The sequence below is a fragment of the Diabrotica undecimpunctata genome, chromosome 4 (genome assembly GCF_040954645.1).
Source record: "Diabrotica undecimpunctata isolate CICGRU chromosome 4, icDiaUnde3, whole genome shotgun sequence".
NCBI classification, from domain to species: Eukaryota; Metazoa; Arthropoda; class Insecta; order Coleoptera; family Chrysomelidae; genus Diabrotica; species Diabrotica undecimpunctata.
Window position 1 is genome coordinate 14,065,903 of NC_092806.1, and position 21,276 is coordinate 14,087,178.

At 31.5% G+C, this 21,276-nt stretch overlaps 1 protein-coding gene across 5 annotated transcripts in view; it reads right to left on the bottom strand.

The window, feature by feature from the left end:
* The window catches only part of LOC140439213 (GTPase-activating Rap/Ran-GAP domain-like protein 3), a 685,378-nt gene that overhangs the window by 194,694 nt on the left and 469,408 nt on the right, over positions 1-21,276 (bottom strand). For 2 of the 5 annotated variants that reach the window (XM_072528976.1, XM_072528975.1), the window contains exon 2: positions 8,029-8,391. The exons of the other annotated variants lie outside the window; for them this stretch is intronic. In XM_072528976.1, coding sequence (XP_072385077.1) covers positions 8,029-8,210 — 182 coding nt within the window. In that variant the 5' untranslated portion in view covers positions 8,211-8,391. The remainder of the gene's footprint in view (positions 1-8,028; positions 8,392-21,276) is intronic. 5 annotated transcript variants of the gene reach the window in all.

The following is a 21,276-nucleotide window of genomic DNA, read 5'->3' on the forward strand; positions in this document are numbered from 1 at the left end:
TTTTATTTGTAATAACTGTTGATATATATATATATATATATATATATATATATATATATATATATATATATATATATAAGAAAAAGTAGTCCAAAATTTTTGACTAGTTTGGAAAAAATATATGTAAATACTTTTTAAAGTTTTTATACTTTTTATAGCCTTTTTTTGGCACCATTCAAACTGTTACAACATAGTAATTTTCTTTGTAGACCTTGATAAAGGTGGCAAAAAACCACCGAAAGCTTGGATTCAGAATAAATAGTACGCCTTAGCAAAGCTCTGTTTTTATTGACTACCACACCCAAAAAGAAAAAAGTATTTACATATATATATATATATATATATATATATATATATATATATATATATATATATATATATATATATATATATATACCCGGTATTTAGGCGTTCGACGCCCTTCCGGTAGGGATCTATGGAGGATTATCACCTAGCCGCAAGCCCTTATCTCTTGTCGTACTGCTCCACCATAGGCCGATCAGATACCAGCATATTCTAGACTAAGCCGCAGATTCATTTTAGAATTTTAAACTGCTGCGTTAGCCTTTTTGTTTTCTGCACACCGAGCCGGGAATAACTGTTGATGTGAATAATAAATATGTAATGTTTGTCTCTAAACCACGAATTGTACAATTATTTCCTTTAAAAAGATTTTCACCCTTTAATATTTTTTAGGAAAGAAAAGCCTTTTTTTCTATCCAGCCGGAGGATTCTTTCTTCTTAGGAACTTTTTTTTTTATTTCTTTGTAGTTACCCCATCCAGTCCCTCTTTTATTTACTTATTTACGACCCAGCTCTCCAACTAAACCAAGAGTGGCCGTTTGCAAACGTTTCGGTTTGTTTGCTTACCCTATCTCCAGCCCAAGAATTGCTCAGTCGCTACTTTTATTTATTTTTTTTTGTTCTTGGCTTGGACAATTGTCATTCAGCCAGTCGCAATCAGCATGAGCTTTATTATCGAATTTAAATATGCATATTAATATTTAAAGAATTAGTGAAACATGATTAATATAATAATAATATAATTATTCCGTACTTAGCTAATGTACATACTATGTTAATAAATACTATATTATACCTTTATTACAATTTAGTTATTGACACACGTCATGTGAAATACATAGTGTATACATCTTACAAATAAAAATATCTACCTACTATGTTAATAAATACAACTATGGTAATATATATTTTTTTTAATCACTACGTTAGGACATAAACCCGATTCAACACCTCGGAGGTTTAGATCCTCTTAATGATTGTTTTACTATATTTTTATTTGTTTTTATTTTTTTTTAATACCTTTTTTAAAATCCTTTTTTTTAAGTCTATTTTTTAAGTAATTTTTTCATATTCCTTTTTTTATTCTTTTTTTTTAATTTTTTTCTAAACATATGTTACAAATCTAATTACAGGCATACTTTACTATCAGACAAAAAGGTTATCAAGCAGTCAAACATTTTCTTTCATTAAGTGATAGTAGAAAGAGAATATTAACAGGACGTGGGATGTTCTTGTCCATCATTCTTTTAATTAAATTGTTGGTGGGTTGTTTATACTTTTGACATTCAAAAAAGATGTGGTTAAAGTCACTTTTAATCTGACATTCTTGACAAATGTCGGAATCTAATATATTTATTTTAAATAAATGTGCAGGATAACATGCATGGCCAAATCTAAGTCTACTGATGGTAGTTATATATTTGCGAGGGAGGATGAAATTCTCATACCAATGTTTTTTTGGAATATTTGGTTGTATCAAACTATATTGTGTTGTTTAAATACTACAGTACTTTTCCCAGTGTGTTTTTCAGTTGTTCATTTTATTATTTCATCGCTACTTTTAACTCCTATAACTATACCCAACGTGGTAGACAAATTATAACCGCTACAGTTTTACCAAGTCTGCTTTATAAAAGAGCTACCCGCCAGAATGGTGATTTCTGAAAATTTTTCTTCATGACTATGTATCACAATTCGCAATTATTTTTCAAAACTAAATCTGCCTTAAAATTGCTTCTCTACTCTGAGGTTGGGATCCAATGCCGCGTGGAGTGTCAATCCTAGACCCAACATAGCTGGTGCGTCTAAATGTGGTAAATGTTTTGACCATTCCTATGGAGCCTGGATTAACAAAGTTTTAGTTTAGTTGTGCATGCCAACTTCCGAGCTCCTTTGAACCGTGTCAACTTACTGACAAATAACGGCGCATAAACTGGCAAGATTGGAGCGAGAAGTGGCACTTCACGCGTCGTTGGTTCCCGGCTTGAAGCGTTTGAGCTGTGTTTTTATATAAATTTGTATGATATTGTTCACAATTCTTGGAATTTGTTTAAGATCTATTTATTATGTCACACAATTTTTTGTAATTCTTTTATCCTTTGATCTAATCGATCTGTCTAACTATTAATTACTTATATAAACAATTTATATTTTTAAGCCTATTTGACATCATGTGTGTACACATAAGTTTTATAAACCCACAGTACAAAATGGTTATTAAAAGACACGCAGCTATAATATAAAAGAGCCCACTTCTCAATTTACCGTTAAACTTCCTCCGGTTGGATAAACACCCAACGACATGGCGGATCGTTGGGCTGCTATGGTTTCTGCCAGCGGAAGTTTGCAAAGGGACTAAAAGGAAATGATAAGGGAGTGCTAATACTTGAAATTAAAATTTGACAACGCTTAGCCGTAATCTGTGCCGTAAAAGGATTGGAGTGCAAGTGGATTTTAACAGGCAGACGCTTTTATGATATGACATAATTTTCATTCTGCGAGGGTATCTTCTCTACAACTTTATGCTGTTTTTTTTGCTACTGTATTGGCTTATTAGTCCCTTTGATATTGTTCTTTTTATCATTTGTTTCCTTGAGAACTATTAGTAGAATCGTTCCATTAAATCTTATGTCCATTTTATTCAGACGAGATAATGTGTGTTGCTAACGTTAAAAAAATACTGCTACTAACGAAATTGTTAATTTAATATGATTTCTAGCTTATTAGAATAGCTTTAAATAGAATAGCATTTATTTGGCGATGACCAAAATAACTGCTTCGATTCAGCCATATCCTAAAATGAGGCCATTATTTACAAAACCTGCTCTTTGCTCGAAAGCCATTTTTTGAGAAATCGAAACAAATTATTAACGGCCGAGTAGTGTTTAGCTCACAACGTAAAGAATTTTATTAATGTGGCTTAGAGTTTTTAGCAATAGAAATAAGAAGTTTCTAGCCTAAAATATTTACAGATTTTTAGAAAAAAAAAATGGTTATTGCAAACAACAAGTTTTGCAAATCAATATATAAAATAATTAGAAACAGTATTTAGTTCAATAAAAAATATAAGGGATTTATTTATTAAAATAAAACTTTAAGATTTTTAGTCATATAAAGAAAACGTTGAAACAAAAAAAAATCAAAAGCAGTCTCAATCAGTCATACTTAAACAAAAAAACAGTCATTTTCTGCATTTTGGCAATTTTCCAAATCATTAACAGTTTCTTCTGGTAAGGTAGAATCTGTCTTCAAGTGTTCTTTGTAAAAATTTAATTCAGGAAAGCTTTTCCAATTTTCTTGTGTTAGGAAAGGAGACTTTTAATAGTTCCTTCATTCCCCTTTAATTCTTTTCCCAGTGGTAATTTCTTAGGAGCCATTGAAGAAAGAGAAAAATTTTTCTTACAAACGCTTTTAGCTTTTCCAATGTCATTTCGGTAATTTGGTTCACCTTGGACTAGAACATTGTTGCCTTTTCTGTAAAAAATAAACCACTTTGCCTAATTAAATTCAAAGTGCCATAAACAGGCAGCATAATAACTCGTTTTGTTTGTGTCCTCCAATCAAACACATCCCAATCCATTCCGATTTTTCGTACAATGGAATGCTTTCTGATTAAATCGTCGTTGCCACTTATTTCCACGATAACAGGCATTTTTTTACTGTCTTTTTCTATAAGGCCGAAAATACGATCAGGCGGAATAAAGGAATGTCCGATAATTGGAAAAATTAATTAAATTTGTATAATATGATTCGGCGATTCTTCTAGAAGCCAATAAACCAACATTACCATCATATTCGAATTTTTGTTTTATTTGCCGCAACCATCAGCGAACAAACGTACTGTTTCTATGTTGATATCAAAATCAAAATTCTTAAGAGCATGTTGCAAAGCTGACGCTACTGTATTAGAATCTTTTCGAGATTCAATTTCTGTCCACACGTAAGAAAACACATTTGTTGGTCTTAGTTTATCGGTAGAAGTTCCAGCAACAACTGTAAAATTATTATTTATTTGCTGGCTGAAATAGGCTGCTTGATCAAGCGGTCTAGGTAGTGCTAAGTTTTTTAAGGAGTTTTGCTTTTACGATATGAACACGATGCAGAGTGGCTAACTTTTACCGAACAGCTAAAGAAGTTGCTACTTTCAACTGCTCCTTTATCCTCAAGCAAGTTGAATAACAGTTAGTCAGCGGAGTTTCAAAATATTTATATACTTTCGAAAATAACTAAGCTTCACATGCATAGGCTTAGGCGGTCTTCGAAGATAATGGTTGAAAAGTTTCTTAAAATTTAAGTCACATGGCAAGTAGACCCTCACGATTGTCTGGCTTCTACAGTAATGAGACACTATACATGTTATGGATTTTATAAATTTTTTGATGCGGTTTTTTCATCATTTTTGGACCCACCCTACTGTCACCTATACGTTATCTGGGCAGGTCCTCAGTGATAACAAAGTTTCTTACAATTCTTTGTATGCGGTCCTTGCTTGAATTTGTGATTCGTAGAAACTTGATTTGACATACTCTAATCATCTGATCCTCACTCAAACGTACATAGTATTTTATCGACACTGCAACATGATTATGTAGATTTCCCTCTTTTTGGTTTCTGTCCCTTACAACAAGCCAATATCAGAAGGTCTTGTTTACTTTTATCTTTTGACTGATAAAGGTAGGCATGAAAATCTATCACTTGCTGTATCGTGAGTGTGGTACAATAATACGGCAATCCAGGTCGTCTGTTATGACCACAAGTTGGAAAGACCGGCAGTGCTTTTGGTGTATTTCTGTAAAAATACAACTCTTTTAATAAACTTTTCTGTAGCCCTACCCAACGTTAAAACGCGAAAAATAAGTAAAACTGCATAAAAAATCAAACGATTATCGCAGGTCTAAAATCATAAATTTTAATATGGAGCACTTACCTAGCAAGTTTATCCACATTCCTTTTATGTGTTTCTGATTGAAGAACTTTTTTGCGTCCTTTTCCCTGTGGACCACTTTTAACAAAACAACCATTTTCACTTACTAACTCCATAAAAATAAAAAAAAACTGTTCCTAATTTGCCAAAATACAACTGTTTAATCGCTTGAATAATTTATAAACTACTAAAAATGTGTTTCTTCAACATAGCTGTGGTACTAGCGTGTTCATCAAGTGAACCAACCGGCAAATTTCACTGGTAGTAAAGCAAACAGTGAGTTTTAAAGGTAAACATTTGTATGCTAAAGAACGAGTTTTGGGAAATTCTGATTATATCATTCGATTCCTATTTAAAATTGAAATAAACTTATCAAAAAAAATTATTTTAGGAACTTTTATCGATTAGCGAGTTTTGCAAATGATGGCCTTAAATAAAACTAGATGGAGAAAAAGTATTTTGTCAAGCTTACTATAAATTTGTCAGTAACTATTATCATTTTAAGACATTGTCAAGTCAAGTTTCGGTAAAAAAAAGTGTGAATAAGCTTTACCTTTTTGCTTCAGATTTCTTCGGATAGAAAATTTTTAATCGAGCAACACTCAAAGGCACGTTCTCACCTTAAAAAGTCTAAAGGACTCAATTCAAAAAGACAATTAATAAGGGCGCAGCGCTTAGGGAGTCAAAAAACTGAGCATGCAGCAACTTTTTAACCAGGAATTTTGCGATGCCTTGTTGTCTTTGGGAATTCCAATTTCAAAAGTGAACAATGTCACTTTTACTCTATTTTAGGAGAATTATTGTAAATTTAAGAACAGAAGAACCAGAAATCCACAGAAGAATAGTAAAGGGAAACAAAGCTTATTTTTCACTCGATCATGTGTTTCGCTCCAAAAATACACACTGGAGATCGAAAATCTACAAAACTATTATCAGGCTAATAGTATGTTATGCATGTTATGGGTGATGACAGAAGATACAAAAAGAAAACTGGAAGTCTTCGAAAGAAAAGTCCTAAGAAAGATATTTGGACCTATTAACAAAAACGGAATATGGAGATCCAGGTATAACCGTGAACTCTACCAACTGTTCAAAGAGAACCGATCTCAGAATTCGTTAAACTTCAGAGACTTCGCTGCGCTGGTCATTTAGTAAGAATGGAGACAGAAAGTTTGCCGAAAAAGGCCCTAGATAGTAAAATGCAGGGCGCAAGACCAAAAGGAGGACCACGGAAAAGATGGGAGGATGAAGTGGCAGCGGACGCGCAAAATTTGCTAGACGTGAGAACCTGGAGAAGATCGGCGCGGGACCGAAAAGGTTGGAGGCATAGTTTGGAGGAGGCCAAGGCCCGATTTGGGCTGTAGCACCATTGGAGAGAGAGAGAGAGAGAGATTGTAAATTTAACAGTTTTGATGAAAGTACATTAAAAAAAAACATTGAGATTTGCTGCGATGAGACAATAAGAAGAATTCGAAAAATTGCTGTCGATAACTCAATTTATTTTATGTTGACGAAAGTACTGATTCACGAGGGCACTATATGGCACATTTAATGATAGGGGTTTTAACACGAAGATGTAAAAAATAAATGTTACCTTATTGCGTCAAAGCAATTGGGACAAACCAACAATTTTACCATAACACATTTTATTCAAGATGGGTTGTCTTGTTTTTTTTCTACCGGAAAATTTACCATGCATTAAAGGTTTATTAATGTTAAGCGATAATGCAAGTGCAAACTAAGTTTACTCTATGGTAAAGGCAGCACAGAATTTAAAGATATTCTAAAGCAATTTAATTCATCTAACATGTCTAGCTCACGAGGATTGTCGTGGAAGAAATAAGACGAAATTTTTCATATGTTAATAAATTAATAAATAATGTCAATTTTTTCAAGAACGTCTGTGTAATATTTCATTAGCCTATTCAGCTGTTATCACGAGATGGGCACTTGGTTAGAAACATCATTTTTGTATGCGAAGTATGTTCAACTAATAAAAAGTTTTATAAGAGAACTAAAAGATTCCAGTTCAGCAGCTCTGAAAGAATGTAAACGTCATGTTTAATTACCTTAAAATCTAGCATACATAAACTTAAATTTTAAATTTCCTGTTGAGGACAAACTTAAAAAAAATTGACTCTTTGCAAATCAGTCGATTTAATTAAGCATGGTTAGGAATCTTTTCTTATGGTTAAAGAAAACGTGATCATATCTGTAGGAAATAAACTGTTTTAAACAAAAACTGAGATTTTTCCATTTTGGAAAAAGTTGCGAGAGTTCATCAAGGTGATCCTGTACCAGATTTTGAACTACGTGTTCCAACATAAACAAGTTTAAAAATGCACCAATACCTTCTGTTGATGAAAGAAGTTTTTTAATTTATAAAAATTTATACACAGATGGAAATCATAATATTTTGATTAAAAATTTTTGAAAACAAATTATTCTCAATAGTTTTGATAACTATAACACTGGTTTGTAAAATTACCTGTATACTATAAGTATGTATGGTATAGCTGTATTTCTTAAAATATTGTTATTTTGTATATTAAAATAAAGAAATCTCAAAATCGCATTTCAATCTTACTTCAGTTTAATTTTATACAAAAATACGACGACTTTTTAAATAATAGCCGGAAGTGATTTTTTAAACATTTTTGCATATTTGCTCTGATTTCTATTGCCGGTCTCTAAGTATAAATAAACTAATTAATCTTCTCAGTACTTAATAAAAGTTATAATTACAAACATTTAACTAATCATATAAAATACTTTATCAATAATAAATCAGTTTTGCTTACATTGCACTGCTGGCTCTACGATGAAATAACTTGAATGCGCTGACATCTCTCGGTGGTTTACTCCTGAAGCTAGTAACGCAAACACTTTTCGACCGATCCCTGTCTCTGGAAGCTTCTTCGTCCACTACTACCGTCCTTTCACCTCTCAACCTTTGCATCAACCGCATGTCTAAACACAACATCACTCGAAACGTTACTGATGTTTATGACGCGTGTTGGCCATTTTCCAAATGTATTTGGGTGACAAATGGTCCGATTGTGAAACGAAGGGAGTAGAAATTAGATACGTTTTTCATTGGCAAACAACGGTGTGTAATTTTTCTTTTTCAAACAAAAACTGTGTGACTTTAATACTTGATAAATCTATAAAAGATTTGATTATTGTTAATAAGGGAATGCCAGATCAAGAATTATTTTATTAGTTCTGGCTAACACTTTTATTTATACATTATTTTTGTTAAATTCTCTATTTATAGGTATAATTACGTTCTATTGACTGCGCCAATTTTGTGTTAAGAAGAATTCAAAAATTAGTATTAACAATAAATTAAGTTATTATTAGATATTAAAGTTGTTTATATAAGGATTGTATTGTATGAGGACCAAAAATGTATGTTTATAAACTTAAATCAAAAATATATTAGCTAGTATACCAATGATTTAGCTATATTAGTGTTAGTGGAAAAGGTACTACCGATAATACAATAAATCAATATCAAAGCGCATTAAAAGCGCAATAGAAAGTTTGTAAAACTTTTGAAAATGTTTTTAAATTTATTTAAGTGTTAAAGTTAAACATTAGTTTTGATAAATCAAATGTCATTAGTTGTCAATAAATAATCAACGGATAAATTATGAATTAGCTTTTATTTGGAATAGGTTGAAGACGTCAGGGAAACGAATGGGTTCACTGATATCGTTAACTAGCACTTAAAAAAGAATAAAACATTAATTTAACTATTTTTCAACTTTGTTAATGAATTCAATGATTTATTGATTAATTTTAAAATATCCCCATTAAAAACAACGATAAAGTACCTTGAAATACAGTAAAAAATAATTAAAGTTTTAGTCAAATCATAATATAACCTAAAAATATGAACTTTCATATTAAATATCTTAATTCTTTAATATTCTTATCTCACACATTCACGAAAAACAAATAATACCAATCGCACAGAATGAATGTTCATAACCAAAAGTCCTTAGTTATTCTTCAAACAATTTAAAAAACCAATATTTCCAACTTCTAATTGGACAAATACACACGAATGGGACGATGATGGGTACCGACTGAGGATTAACCGGTAGGGGAATTTAAAAAAACATCACGTACAAGGAATATCCCGTTAACACTTTACCTAAGAAACATTGAGTTTATGCAGCAAATTTCTGCGGCGCGCCCGACCAAAGGTAAAAAAAGAGGATGAAAGGAGATTTTCAATAATGATGAAATTTGAAAGAAGGTTATCTTTTGCTGACTTTAGAAGGAAGAACATCGTATCCTGGAAAGTGATTGAATGCCGGTAGTTGTAAACAATTGTAAGAGTAATTTGTGAATAAGAGTTAAAAAGTGGTAGCAGTACTGATCTATGAATGCCGATTGGGAGAAATTGTAGTTAAGTATTCTTGCAGTATTTATTGTAAGTACAAATCAGTTATTATTCAACGGAAGAATCATAGACAAGAAGATTTTTGGTAGCCAAAAGAGATCGAAAGGACCGTTAGGATATTTAGTCAAGATTTGGTAAACAGCCAAAGAAAGGAGTTTAGCTGCAGAGCTTTTAATGAACGAAATTAGGGACATTTAAGAATTGAAAGTTAGCCAAGTGTTTTAAGAACAATATTGCAGAAGCATAAAGTTTCAGAAGAAACAAATAGTAAAAATATTTTGTTAAGGTTTTTTTTAAATAATTTTCGATAAATTAGTATCTGTTAATTGTTAAAGCTAACTTAATTTTGAGCAGAGCAGTTTAAATTATTCAAGATAGGAATTGGCTAATTACTAATTTGGCGTGTGTAAAAACCAAAAATAAAAAAAAAACTAAATAAAATTTTTTGTTTGTGTTGTTAATTATATTGAAATTCAATAAACTTATAAACCATATTTTAATTTTTTAATAAATTCTAAAATCATAATAATACATATGAATTAGAGACAAAAATATTTAATACAAACCCAAATGTTTATTATATAATTAGATATGTAAATAATATAATAAATAAATTTATCGCACATCGGTAACAACACTGTCACATTTTTTCGAACACCACATGGAAATTGGCGACTTATGTCTATTATAGCCATAAGTATTTTTGTACAACTCTATTCAGCAACACTGTAATAACTCACTTATGACAGTGTTGCAGTATTACTATTATTTACTAATAGCGGTAGGTCTTGACTACAACACTGTCACATTATTCTGAAAACCACATTGTGGTGTGTTTTCTGTTTGTTAAAAATATGTTTTTTTGTTAATTTATTGTAGAAAAATTACTGATCAGTCAAAATATATAGAGATAGCTTTTAGCAAATAGCTGACATCTATAGAGATTATAAACCAATTTGTATGGAAGAAAATAAAAGTTATGGGAATGTCCTCATGTTCTCAGAAATTTTTAGGAATGATTTTAATATCTCATTTTTCCATTCTAAGAAAGATCAGTGCGGTACGTGTGAAGAGTATAAAAATGCGAAGAGTAAGGTCCATTTAAAGGAAAATTATAATCGTCATTTAAAGGAAAAACATCTGTCACGCATTAAAACAGATAAAGATAAGCAAAGAAGCAAAGCACTTGAGTGTATTACTGTGTGTTTCGATTTACAGGCAGTTCTCCAGACACCTTGTGGGTACATTAACTCCTTTTACTATAAATCAAAGTTAGGTATGTATAAATTTACTACACTTTACTATATTTAACTTAGGATTATTGAATGGTTTTCAATAATATACTCATTTCTTAAAAATGAATTCTCCAAAGGCCTTCCTGTTGTGTTATACTGCGACAATTGCTATGGTTAAAACAAAAACAAATTTATAACCTCGTTACCTCTTTATACAGTAAGCAAACTCGATATTCCTTGGATCACTTTAAAGTTTTTGGTTGTTGGTCATACGCAAAATGAAGGGGATAACATGCACTCCCTGATTGAAAAACAGAAGAAACGTGTGCTAAGATGTGGTCCCATTTACACTCCTTTGCTGCAATTTCTAATACATAAAAAAAACTGTCACTTTATGCAAAATGAACTTTACAGATTTTTTTGATACAAAAATTTACAGGAAAAAATAGGAACAAATTTTGTTTTAAATTCTTATGGAGAAAAAGTTTTGTGGTCCGATATTGTAACATTAAAATTATTTAAAGATAAACTGTTTACCGTTTATTACAAAACTTCTTACAGTGATAGAAACTTCAAAAAAATTTCAATTCAGAAAACAAACAGCAGAACTTCCATTTGCTTGGCTCATGATAATATTGAATTAAAACAGCTTTATAAAGCGCCACTGAAATTTGCCGTGAGCTTTTTATGCAATAAAAATTACATCACTTTAAAATATCATGACTTTTATGGGCCTTGAGGATGCAAAATAGACCATCTTCTCAGTTTTTACAAGAGCAACATGCAACAGTCATTAAAGAAAGGTATAAAAAATCAGCAGTTACTTTAAAATTAATGTTAAAAATCTAAATAGGTAGATGTTTCTAATAATTATTTTGTGATAGGTAATAAGCAAATTTACTTTATGTTCTTATGTAATTACCTTTGTGTGGTATTTCTTTTAATAAATGTATTAAAATGTCTTACTAATTATTGTAACCTAGCACAATTTTAACGTTAAACCTCAATTTCTGTGCAATTTCCAACCACTATGATCAGCAACAGTGGCACATTGTTACAATACACCTCTGGGTATTCGGCAACACAGACACATTTGTTAATAATTAATAAGTTAATTTCAAACTTCTACAGTACAGAATCTTCTTCTTCTTCAGCCTTTATTTATCCATTGTTGGACATAGACCTCCTCCAATTGCTTCCACGCTTTTCTATCTTTTGCAATTCTTATCCACTGCTTTCCAGCTACAGCTGTCTATCCATCTCTTTTTACGTCTTTCCACGCTTCTTTTTGTTTTTTGAGGTCTCCAGAATGTCACTTTATGAGACCATCTGTTGGTGTCTTGTCTTGCTACATGTGCTACCCATTGCCATCTCAATCTCGCTATTTTTTCTCGCTGTTAGGAATTTTGTCTCTGAGGCTTATATTTAACATGACCCTCTCCATGGCCCGTTGAGTTACTCTTAATTGTTCTGCCATTTTTCTTGTTATTGCCATAGTTTCCAATCCATAAGTTGCAACTGGTAGTAAACAAGTGGCATACGTTTTTCGTTTTAAGTGTATTGGGATTTTTCTGTCTCTTAAAATGAAACTCAACTTACCAAAAGCAGCCCATGACAATTGTGTCCTTCTTTTAATTTCTAGGGTTTGATTTTCCTTTTCGTTTTTAATTGCATGTTCTAGATATATATATATATATATATATATATATATATATATATATATATATATATATATATATATATATATATATATTGTTCTCCCTTTTTTATATTGATGTTATCTATCGTGATGTTTTCTAGGCTGAATACAGAATCCTAATTGATAAAACAACCTAAATTAATCTTATTGAAGTAAACATTGTCGATCAATTTATAGAAATAATCAAATGTTAAATAAATAGTAAGGATAATCTTCATACCCGATTTATTCAAAATGGCAATTTTTGACTTATGACAGTGTTATTGCTGTGGTGCGTTATATTTAAAGTACTAATAATATTTTGGTCCAACCTGTAGGCTCACGATTTTTTTCCTACTAGTTCTCAGATGTGCTCCCTGTAAGGAATATCAATAAATTATAATAAACCAGGAATTTTAGAAAAGTCTTACAAAAATGTCTTTTTTGATATTTAATGCCACAGTATTCATAAAGTTCACCCTTTTATTCTAAATGGATTGCGTACAGTACAAGTCTGTTTCCTAATATAGAAAACGAGAATTTTCCCTTACTTAAACGCTTGAATTCTACCTGAAAATTTACGATCGGAAATAAAAAGAATCCCATCTAGAACTGATCCAGGCATCTCGACTGCTGTTTATCTCAAGATCAATGATTTGAGAAGGGCTTGAACCATTTGTCACGGGACAATAAAGTTTTTACGCGGATATGCCGTTAAATTTAACCCCCGGAGTTTTTGTTTTCGGTGTCGTTTTTTTTTGGAGCTATCAACAGAGTTTACTATGTCGTTATTAGCACTGGATTACAGAATCTTTGTAGAAAAAACCTAACTGGGAGTTTCAGACGCATAATGTTATAATTTTAAAGCTGAAAGCTGGAAAAGTTTCTAAATAATAGAATTAAGAAAAGAAATAAATATCTTGACTGACTATTTTCTTGACGTTTTTTCTAAAATTGTTTACTGACAATTCTGTAATTTTTTATTTTTTTTGATAACATCTAAGATTTTTTACAATTTATTTCACCATAAAAACAATAAGTAACAATTTTTGTCTTTACGTCAGAGTTAACAACTAACTTCCACTACCGTCGTATTTTCTTTGTATAATATTAGATTTGCTAGCTGATCCCAGGAGCTGCCAATCATATGACCAAAAGGGTTTTATTATTACTTTTTATATCAGCAGCTAGTCAGATGTCAGTTTTTCCCAGGGTCTAGTAAAGTTTTCTGTATAGAATTCCTATTTGTACTCTTTTCGTCCATATATGTTTGGTCCATGTTAATCGTTTGTCCAGATGAATGCCTACAAATTTTACATAATTATTTTGGACTAAAGGATGTCCATCGAGGTTAACTTGTGGACATGTACCTCTTCTTAGAGTAAATGTAATATGTGTAGATTTTAAAGAGTTTACTTTAATTCTCTAAAGTTTTCACCATTCATTAGTTTTGTTTAGATATATGTTTATATACAAATGTTGCAAGCGTTAGATGATTGCTTGTTGGTAAATTAGCCGTATATATCAGGTACAGGATCGGTCTGCGCACACTAGCCTGAGGTAAACCAGATAAACCAGATAAACAGATTGGGTAGAGTTTTGTATAGGCTTCACTATACTTTACTAGATATCTCCTTTCTAAGGTGTGATTTAAGCAGTTAAGCGTAAGGTAAGTTTTTCTTTAATTTGTACAGGAATTCTGTGTGCCACACCCTGTCAAAAGCTTAAGAGGCATCTAAAACGGCTGCAGTACAGTATTACTTGATTTTAAGATTAGTTCTTATTGTTGTTTATAATCTGTGAACTTGTTCTACTGCAGAGTGTTGGTTACGAAATCCTAATTGATGGTCAGGTATGAGACCCTTTTTGTTTTGTAAAGTTTTTCAAAAACCTTAGAAATGGAGCAGAGTAATCGGTCGATATGGGTTGATATCTTTTGGATCTATACCAGGTTTTTGAATGTAACTGTCTATTGTAAAGGAAAGTAGTGCAGACTTAACACAGCTTTGAAGATCATAGTGATTATTATGTAGCAATCACGGGTTAGTTCTTTAAGGATCTTATCTGTAATGAGGTCGTATCCTGGCGCCTTATTGGACTGTATCTCATTCTTTATTATCTGCTTTACTTCTTTATTATTAAATTGGAAGATCGGTAGTTCCATTTGATATGGAGCGTAAAAACAAGACTGAAGTGGTTCTTCTTGTTCTAGAGTCACTACTCTGGTAAATGGACTAAATTCTTTCGAAAGATGTTCTGCAAATGTCTCGGATTTTTCTGTATCTGTTCTTAACCATTTACCTTTGGTATTTTTAAAGGAGGTATGGCGTTTTGTGGCCCTTTTATTTTTTTCGTCGAATTTTATAGAGAATAGTGTATCAGTGAACGACGTCAGATTTTCTAGGTAAAGGGATTCTCCTGTTGATTTATTCTTTTAACAGATTTTGAAATTTTCTGTTAATTCGGTTAAGTTTGATTTGTCAATAGTTGCGTCTGTGTTTTGCGCCACTTTCTGCTAAGTTTTCTTTTCTCTTCAATCAAGTTTTTTGCACTTAGAGAACGATTTATGTTTTCCTTCAATATTGTTTGTTCATGAAGGAGCACTCCATTCTGCCTTTTGGATGGAAGAAGTAAGAAGTTATACTGCGTCTTCAATTTGTATTTCTGTTTTAAATGTTTTAAGTTTTAAGTTCATTGATATTTGTTCTGTAACTGCACTTCGAAATATGGTACAGTTTATTTCGTTATTGGTTAGAATTGGAGGCTTACTTATGAGCATGAATTTGGAGTTTAGGTCAATTAGAATGAGAGAATGGCCTGACGAAAGGTCCCAACATGATTCTATTGCTAAAAAGTTAAAAGATATACCTTTAATCACACATAAATTTAGGAGATCTGGTGTTTTATTTGGATCTGTAGGCCAATAAGTTGGTTCTCCTATAGATATACATTGTAGGTTGTTTCCCGTTATTCATTTAATCAGTTGTCTATCCCTTACTATAATTACCCTAAAGCCCCAGTGGTGATGTTTGCAGTTAAAGTCTTCTCCTCCAATGAATTTTTCCAAGAGAACTAAAGTAGGTGTTAAAATTGTTTTCGTTAATGGATTGCCCAGGAGGACAGTAGACCATAGATAAGGTAAGGTTGTCTAACCAGTCTTCAATGACAATTCTAGTTCATTGTAGGTGCTTTTCACTGAACTTATTTAACTCATGATGTTTTATATTACATTTGATAATAATAGCTGTGCTTTGTCATTTGGATGTAGCGAATAATGTATCTTGGAATTTTAATATATTTTTTTGTCTGTTAGATATGCTTCTGATAGGAGCATAACATCAATATGCTGTGTTAGCCCATTTGAGTTTCAGACTGCTATTATAAGTCTGTTTTGCATTAGTGCATTTTGGAAATAATAGTTGCATTTTGGAAATTAAACATAGTGCCCTTTCTCTCCATTAGTTTTGCCCCCTTGTTTTAACGTTGGCGAAAGTAGTTAACTGGTTTGAGCCGACATTACGTTGATGGTTTGGGATTTTAGTCGTTTTTTCTGTTTTGTTTTTTAGGCATGAGAAACACACAAGGAATTAATGTTAAGGGTTGTAACTCCACGAAGTAAGTAGTTTTTCATTTTATTGGTATATGCTTATGACCACATGCATTTTTAATTATCAAAAATAAAGGTTTTTCGACTCCTGTCACTTTAAGTAAGAGTTTGCGGTCAAAACGCGACAGTAACAAGCCCAATCCGACATGTTCAAATTTAAATTTCATTTAAAAACAACTATGAAGCATTAAATTTATGAGCACCATTCATTAGGTGTAGAAATAGCCAAACAAATATAATATTCTTTCATTTAGGTTACTTCAAACAGAAATAAAGTTTCTATAAGTTTGTTCGAGCTTGCTTCGAAATTTATTCTAGTGGATATGTCGGTTTTTACATTTAGATGACTATACCCGGTTCACAATTTGTTGATAGCTCACTACAAGTTTAACCCTAATTAGAAAACTGAAATACAGAGAGGATAAGTAATACGATATAATAGTAAAAACCAACCTAAAACTGACGGTTTAAGACGTTTTCGACTAACCCACCTTATATCTGAAGGAATACAATACCTTATAATCCTATTACGGGGGTATTTTGAATGGTTAGATATGAACGACCAGTGTCGTAGAGTATATGATTGAAACATTTATTTGAACTAAATAAATATATTTTTTAAATTGTACTTATGTAAATTGTATTTTTTAATAAAACTTATTTATTTTATTCAAAAATAAAAAGTTTCTTGCCATTTGTAAAAGATACATTTATTTAATTAAGGAAAAGGGCGCCAAATGTCGCCTGGCAAAATTTCCAATGTGTTTTAAATGTATCCATTATTTTCGAATCCGGAGAAAACTAATAAATATTTTTGAAAAATTTAAACGCAGAATGAAAGATTACATTATTACTCAGGGCAGAAAGTCCCTGAAAACTTCTACAGTGTTTATTTTAATATGTTATGTAACAGGGGTGAAAATAAAAGAGAAAATATAGTATAATTTTTAATTGAAAATATTGCATGCAAAAGAAACTTTTTATTTATTCGAATAAATATTTCATTCTGCTTTTAAATTTTTCAAAAATGCTTTTTAGTTTTCTCAGGATTTGAAAAAAAATGGATACATTTAAAACACATTGAACATTTTGACAGGCGACATTTTGCGCCTTTCACCTTTAATACCTTACGATTACAACTACTATTACTTACCTTATATAATTACGATTAGAAAACTATTTAAATTCAAAATAAATAGGATCAACTTCGGAATCCGAGTCGTCTTGAGGGTTAATAATTAGGTTAATAATCTCTACGGTCGCATCAATTATGTTATCAAGATCCCACATTTTTTGTTCTTCTTCTATTACATGTCTTACTGCATCTTTCCAGTTTTGTTTTGTAATATGTTATAAAGACTCGTATAACAATTCACGTACAACTTGTATTTTATATGACGTATTTTTTCTAGCCACATAACTTTTCATTTGTGCTCAAATGAGTTCAATTGGATTTATTTCGCAGTGGTAGAGTGGAAGTCTAAAGACTGTGATGTTTCGCCTTTCCGCCATTTTGTCAACTACGTATTTCTTGAACTTAGATTTGTGTTGCCGGACAATTTTTAAAAGTTCTACTTTTACCATTCCATCTTCGTAAGGCAGATACTTATTCCGCAGCCAGTCAAGAATATCCTGTTTCTTCCACGCATTCGTTAGAAGTCTTTCTACTAGTCGTGAATGATAAGGTGCATTATCTAATACTATAATTGAATTTGGTGGTATGTGTTCAATCATTTGCTCAAAATACTCTTCGAAAACATCAGCTGTCATCTCCTCGTGATAGTCTTTTGTGCTTTTGGAATAAAATTCCAACAAACCATGCTTAACAAATCCTTTTTCACTGCCAATGTGAGAAATTATTAATCTACTGCCTTTACCAGAAGGTGGGGAGATACCAGTAGACCAACCTTCCATAAAGGCTTGCCTGGAGCTTAATATATTTTTATCTGACCAATTTTTTTTTAGAGTATGACCTGAGTTTACCCACGTTTCATCCTGGTAGAAGATGGGCCTATCTTCAGCCCGGAATTTTTGTATGAATCTTAGATAATTTCTTCTCCAACATCATCTTCTCCTCCCGGTCAATCAAAAGTGATTTTCGGTCTGATTTCTCCCACCGGAAATTTAATTCTTTTAAAACTTGCCACAATTTAGTTTCGGCCGATATGAGGCATATCCGGGTCGTCTCTAACTTCTTGTAAAATTTTGTTTAGGTTTGGTATTTCTTTTTAAAAAAAAAATCCATGAATTTTCCTTCGAATACCATTTTTGGTATTTTTATTAATATAATATAATAACCAACATTAGTCGTGAAAGTTTTAATTGTTTTTTTGCTAAATATATTAGTATTAAAATATTATCAATATTATATATAACAGTATTAAAACATTATATTATTATTTAATGAATAAACACCTTAGGAACGCCTATGATTTACGACCGTTTTATGAGTTTGAGGCATATTTCGTGCTCTCAACAATTTGTGAACGAAGAATAGGAGATAAAGTCATTGTACAAAGATCACGGAAGAAGGTTGGGAGATAATATTTGGTGGAGTTCATTAACTTTGGAAATTGATTATACCTATATACCTAAAAATTTGCAAAAAGCGAATATTTTAACCATTTATATTGTTAAAAATAGATTTCTAGAAAGTTCTAAATCCATTAAGAATATCTCTTGGTCTTTATAAGGTAATGAGCTTTTTATTCTATATATAATACAGTATTATATACTTAATTAAAATAATACTAAAGTTGGAATTATACGGTTTATGAAAACACATTATGCCAAGCAGTATATCTGCTTTGATTATCAACTCATAAAAGCAACGTTACTTTTGTCTCAAAAGGTCGAATTAATGAACTTTAGGTAACTAAATATAAACTCCTATTAATAACTGTTTTTATTCCATATTCTGTTCATACTTTGCCTCCCGAAATGTGCCTCCAGTCTCGTCAGACATGACTTTTTAACGTTTTCGTTGACCCCAAATAATTCGGTCTCCTCCACAGTTAGAAACTGTAAGTGAAAGTATAATGAAGGAGAGCGAACGGCAACAGCGAGGGTGTTACAAAGCCCACTACGATTTAAAAATAATGGCTATGGAAAGTACTTTGACGGCTCGTGTTAAACGGAATTGGACATGCTTCGACGGTTTTCGGTGGAAATTTTCAAGTGATTCACAATTAGGGCTGATGAATTTTTTAAAAGATAGATTAGGATAAACTCTGGTCACTCATGTAGTACGTTTTTAATTAAAACAAATTCAAATCTCAACTCTTTTACGCACTGGTGAGAGATAACTGATAGTCTAAATGATTTTTTTTTGGATGTGGACATTATTAATTATTATTACATAGGTGTCTGCTGGATGCAAATGATAGGAAAAACAATATGGAGATACGTCTCACGAAAAATTATAAAGAAATATGTAAAAGGTCAAAGCGTGAAAACCATATTATGTGTTTTTTCATATTGTAACCTTAAAAATCTTTTTTGGATGGTGCTAGAAAGGTCACCAATGGAGACACTGCGGACGACATCCAGATGGTTGGTGCAGAGCGAGTCGTGGGTTCGAAACTAGCTTTTAGAACCGCGAATGGGTCCAACGGACGAAATAAGTAAAGATTGGAGAGGATAAGATACAGAAATAAACAAAATATATTAGAAAAGATACAGAACTAAACAAAAAGGTAGATGGGTAAAATTACCAAAGATAAGATAAGATAGAAAAAGGGCGCCACTTAACTTTTTGGAGTTCAATGAGAAAATTAAGAAACCTTAGAAATGAAAAGAAATTAGGAATGATATTTAGGTTCTGAGACCAAATCCAAGGAAAAATATCAACAGTTTATTATTAAATAAATTTTGCCAACACACTATCTAAACAAATAATAAATATATTAGGTGGACTCCGTCCACCTACCTACCTACAAAACTTAATCAGCCTGATCTTTCTCATGGTCGAAGGTATAATAATAATTTAATGTAATAAGCAAATATTTAGAGGTATTATTTTATCAAGAAATTTATTAGGAGTCGAGAAATAAAATTCATGGATAAAACAAAACAATATATTCAACAACACAATTAAATAGGCGGCTGAAGGTAAACACAAAAAAAAATGCACCATCAATTAATAAATGGTTGTATACACATGGAAATAAACAGTGTTACGATCAAGAAATACCTTTACAGATACAATATAATAAAATCACGCACAAATTAAATTATAAGCGAAGAGAGCCTGGTAGTATTTAAAAAAACTTCGACTAAAGCTGATTAAAAAAATCTCTCTTCGCTGTTTATGAGCTTATCTCGAGATGACGGGTACAGTAAATTTAAAAATGGATAGCAATTATAACAAATAAAACAAAATTAATTAAATCTAAATTTAAAAGAATACAAAAAGATTACAAGAATTCTGTAGTATAAAAATGAAACTAACCAGCACTTGGTTGTAAGTTAACTGTCTGTCTCGCACTGTTTTTATTTTAATTAACTGTTCTTACTGAATATTGAATGTTCGTAATTATTATTTGTGAGAAGTTCTTAATAACTGATTGAAAGTTCGTATGAAAGAACTAAATGTTCTTTTAATTGAATTGATAAATCGGTAGTTAACCTTAACTACAGGTGAAGAAATGGTTCACGCAGATTCGTCCAGGATTGGGTAATATGATTACGATATTATTCGCCCAGATAATTGAAAGTAATATGATTACGATAACTTACAATAAATCTCGGTGACTGCTGCACTATTTCACTGATTCTACTATACTTTACTAGTATCAAGCACTGAAGTTAATCAAAATGAAGAGACTTTATATTATTTAATGTAATATGATTTTAGATTTAGATATTTCATAGATTTAGATATTTCATAGATTTAATTGTATACACACTTAAAGAAAAAATTCACACAGAACGGTAAGATAAGCAAGCGTCTTTACTCGACTGTCCTGTCCAGAGTCCCTTTCTTCCTCTTAAAATTTAACCAGCTGCCAAAAAAAGTGGGATATCCCCCCTCAAAAATGAAAACTTGCCTTAAAGAACGCCAGGCTGTTTCCATCTCTAGGAAGATACCCGAACTTAGAACGGTTCTAGGTAAGT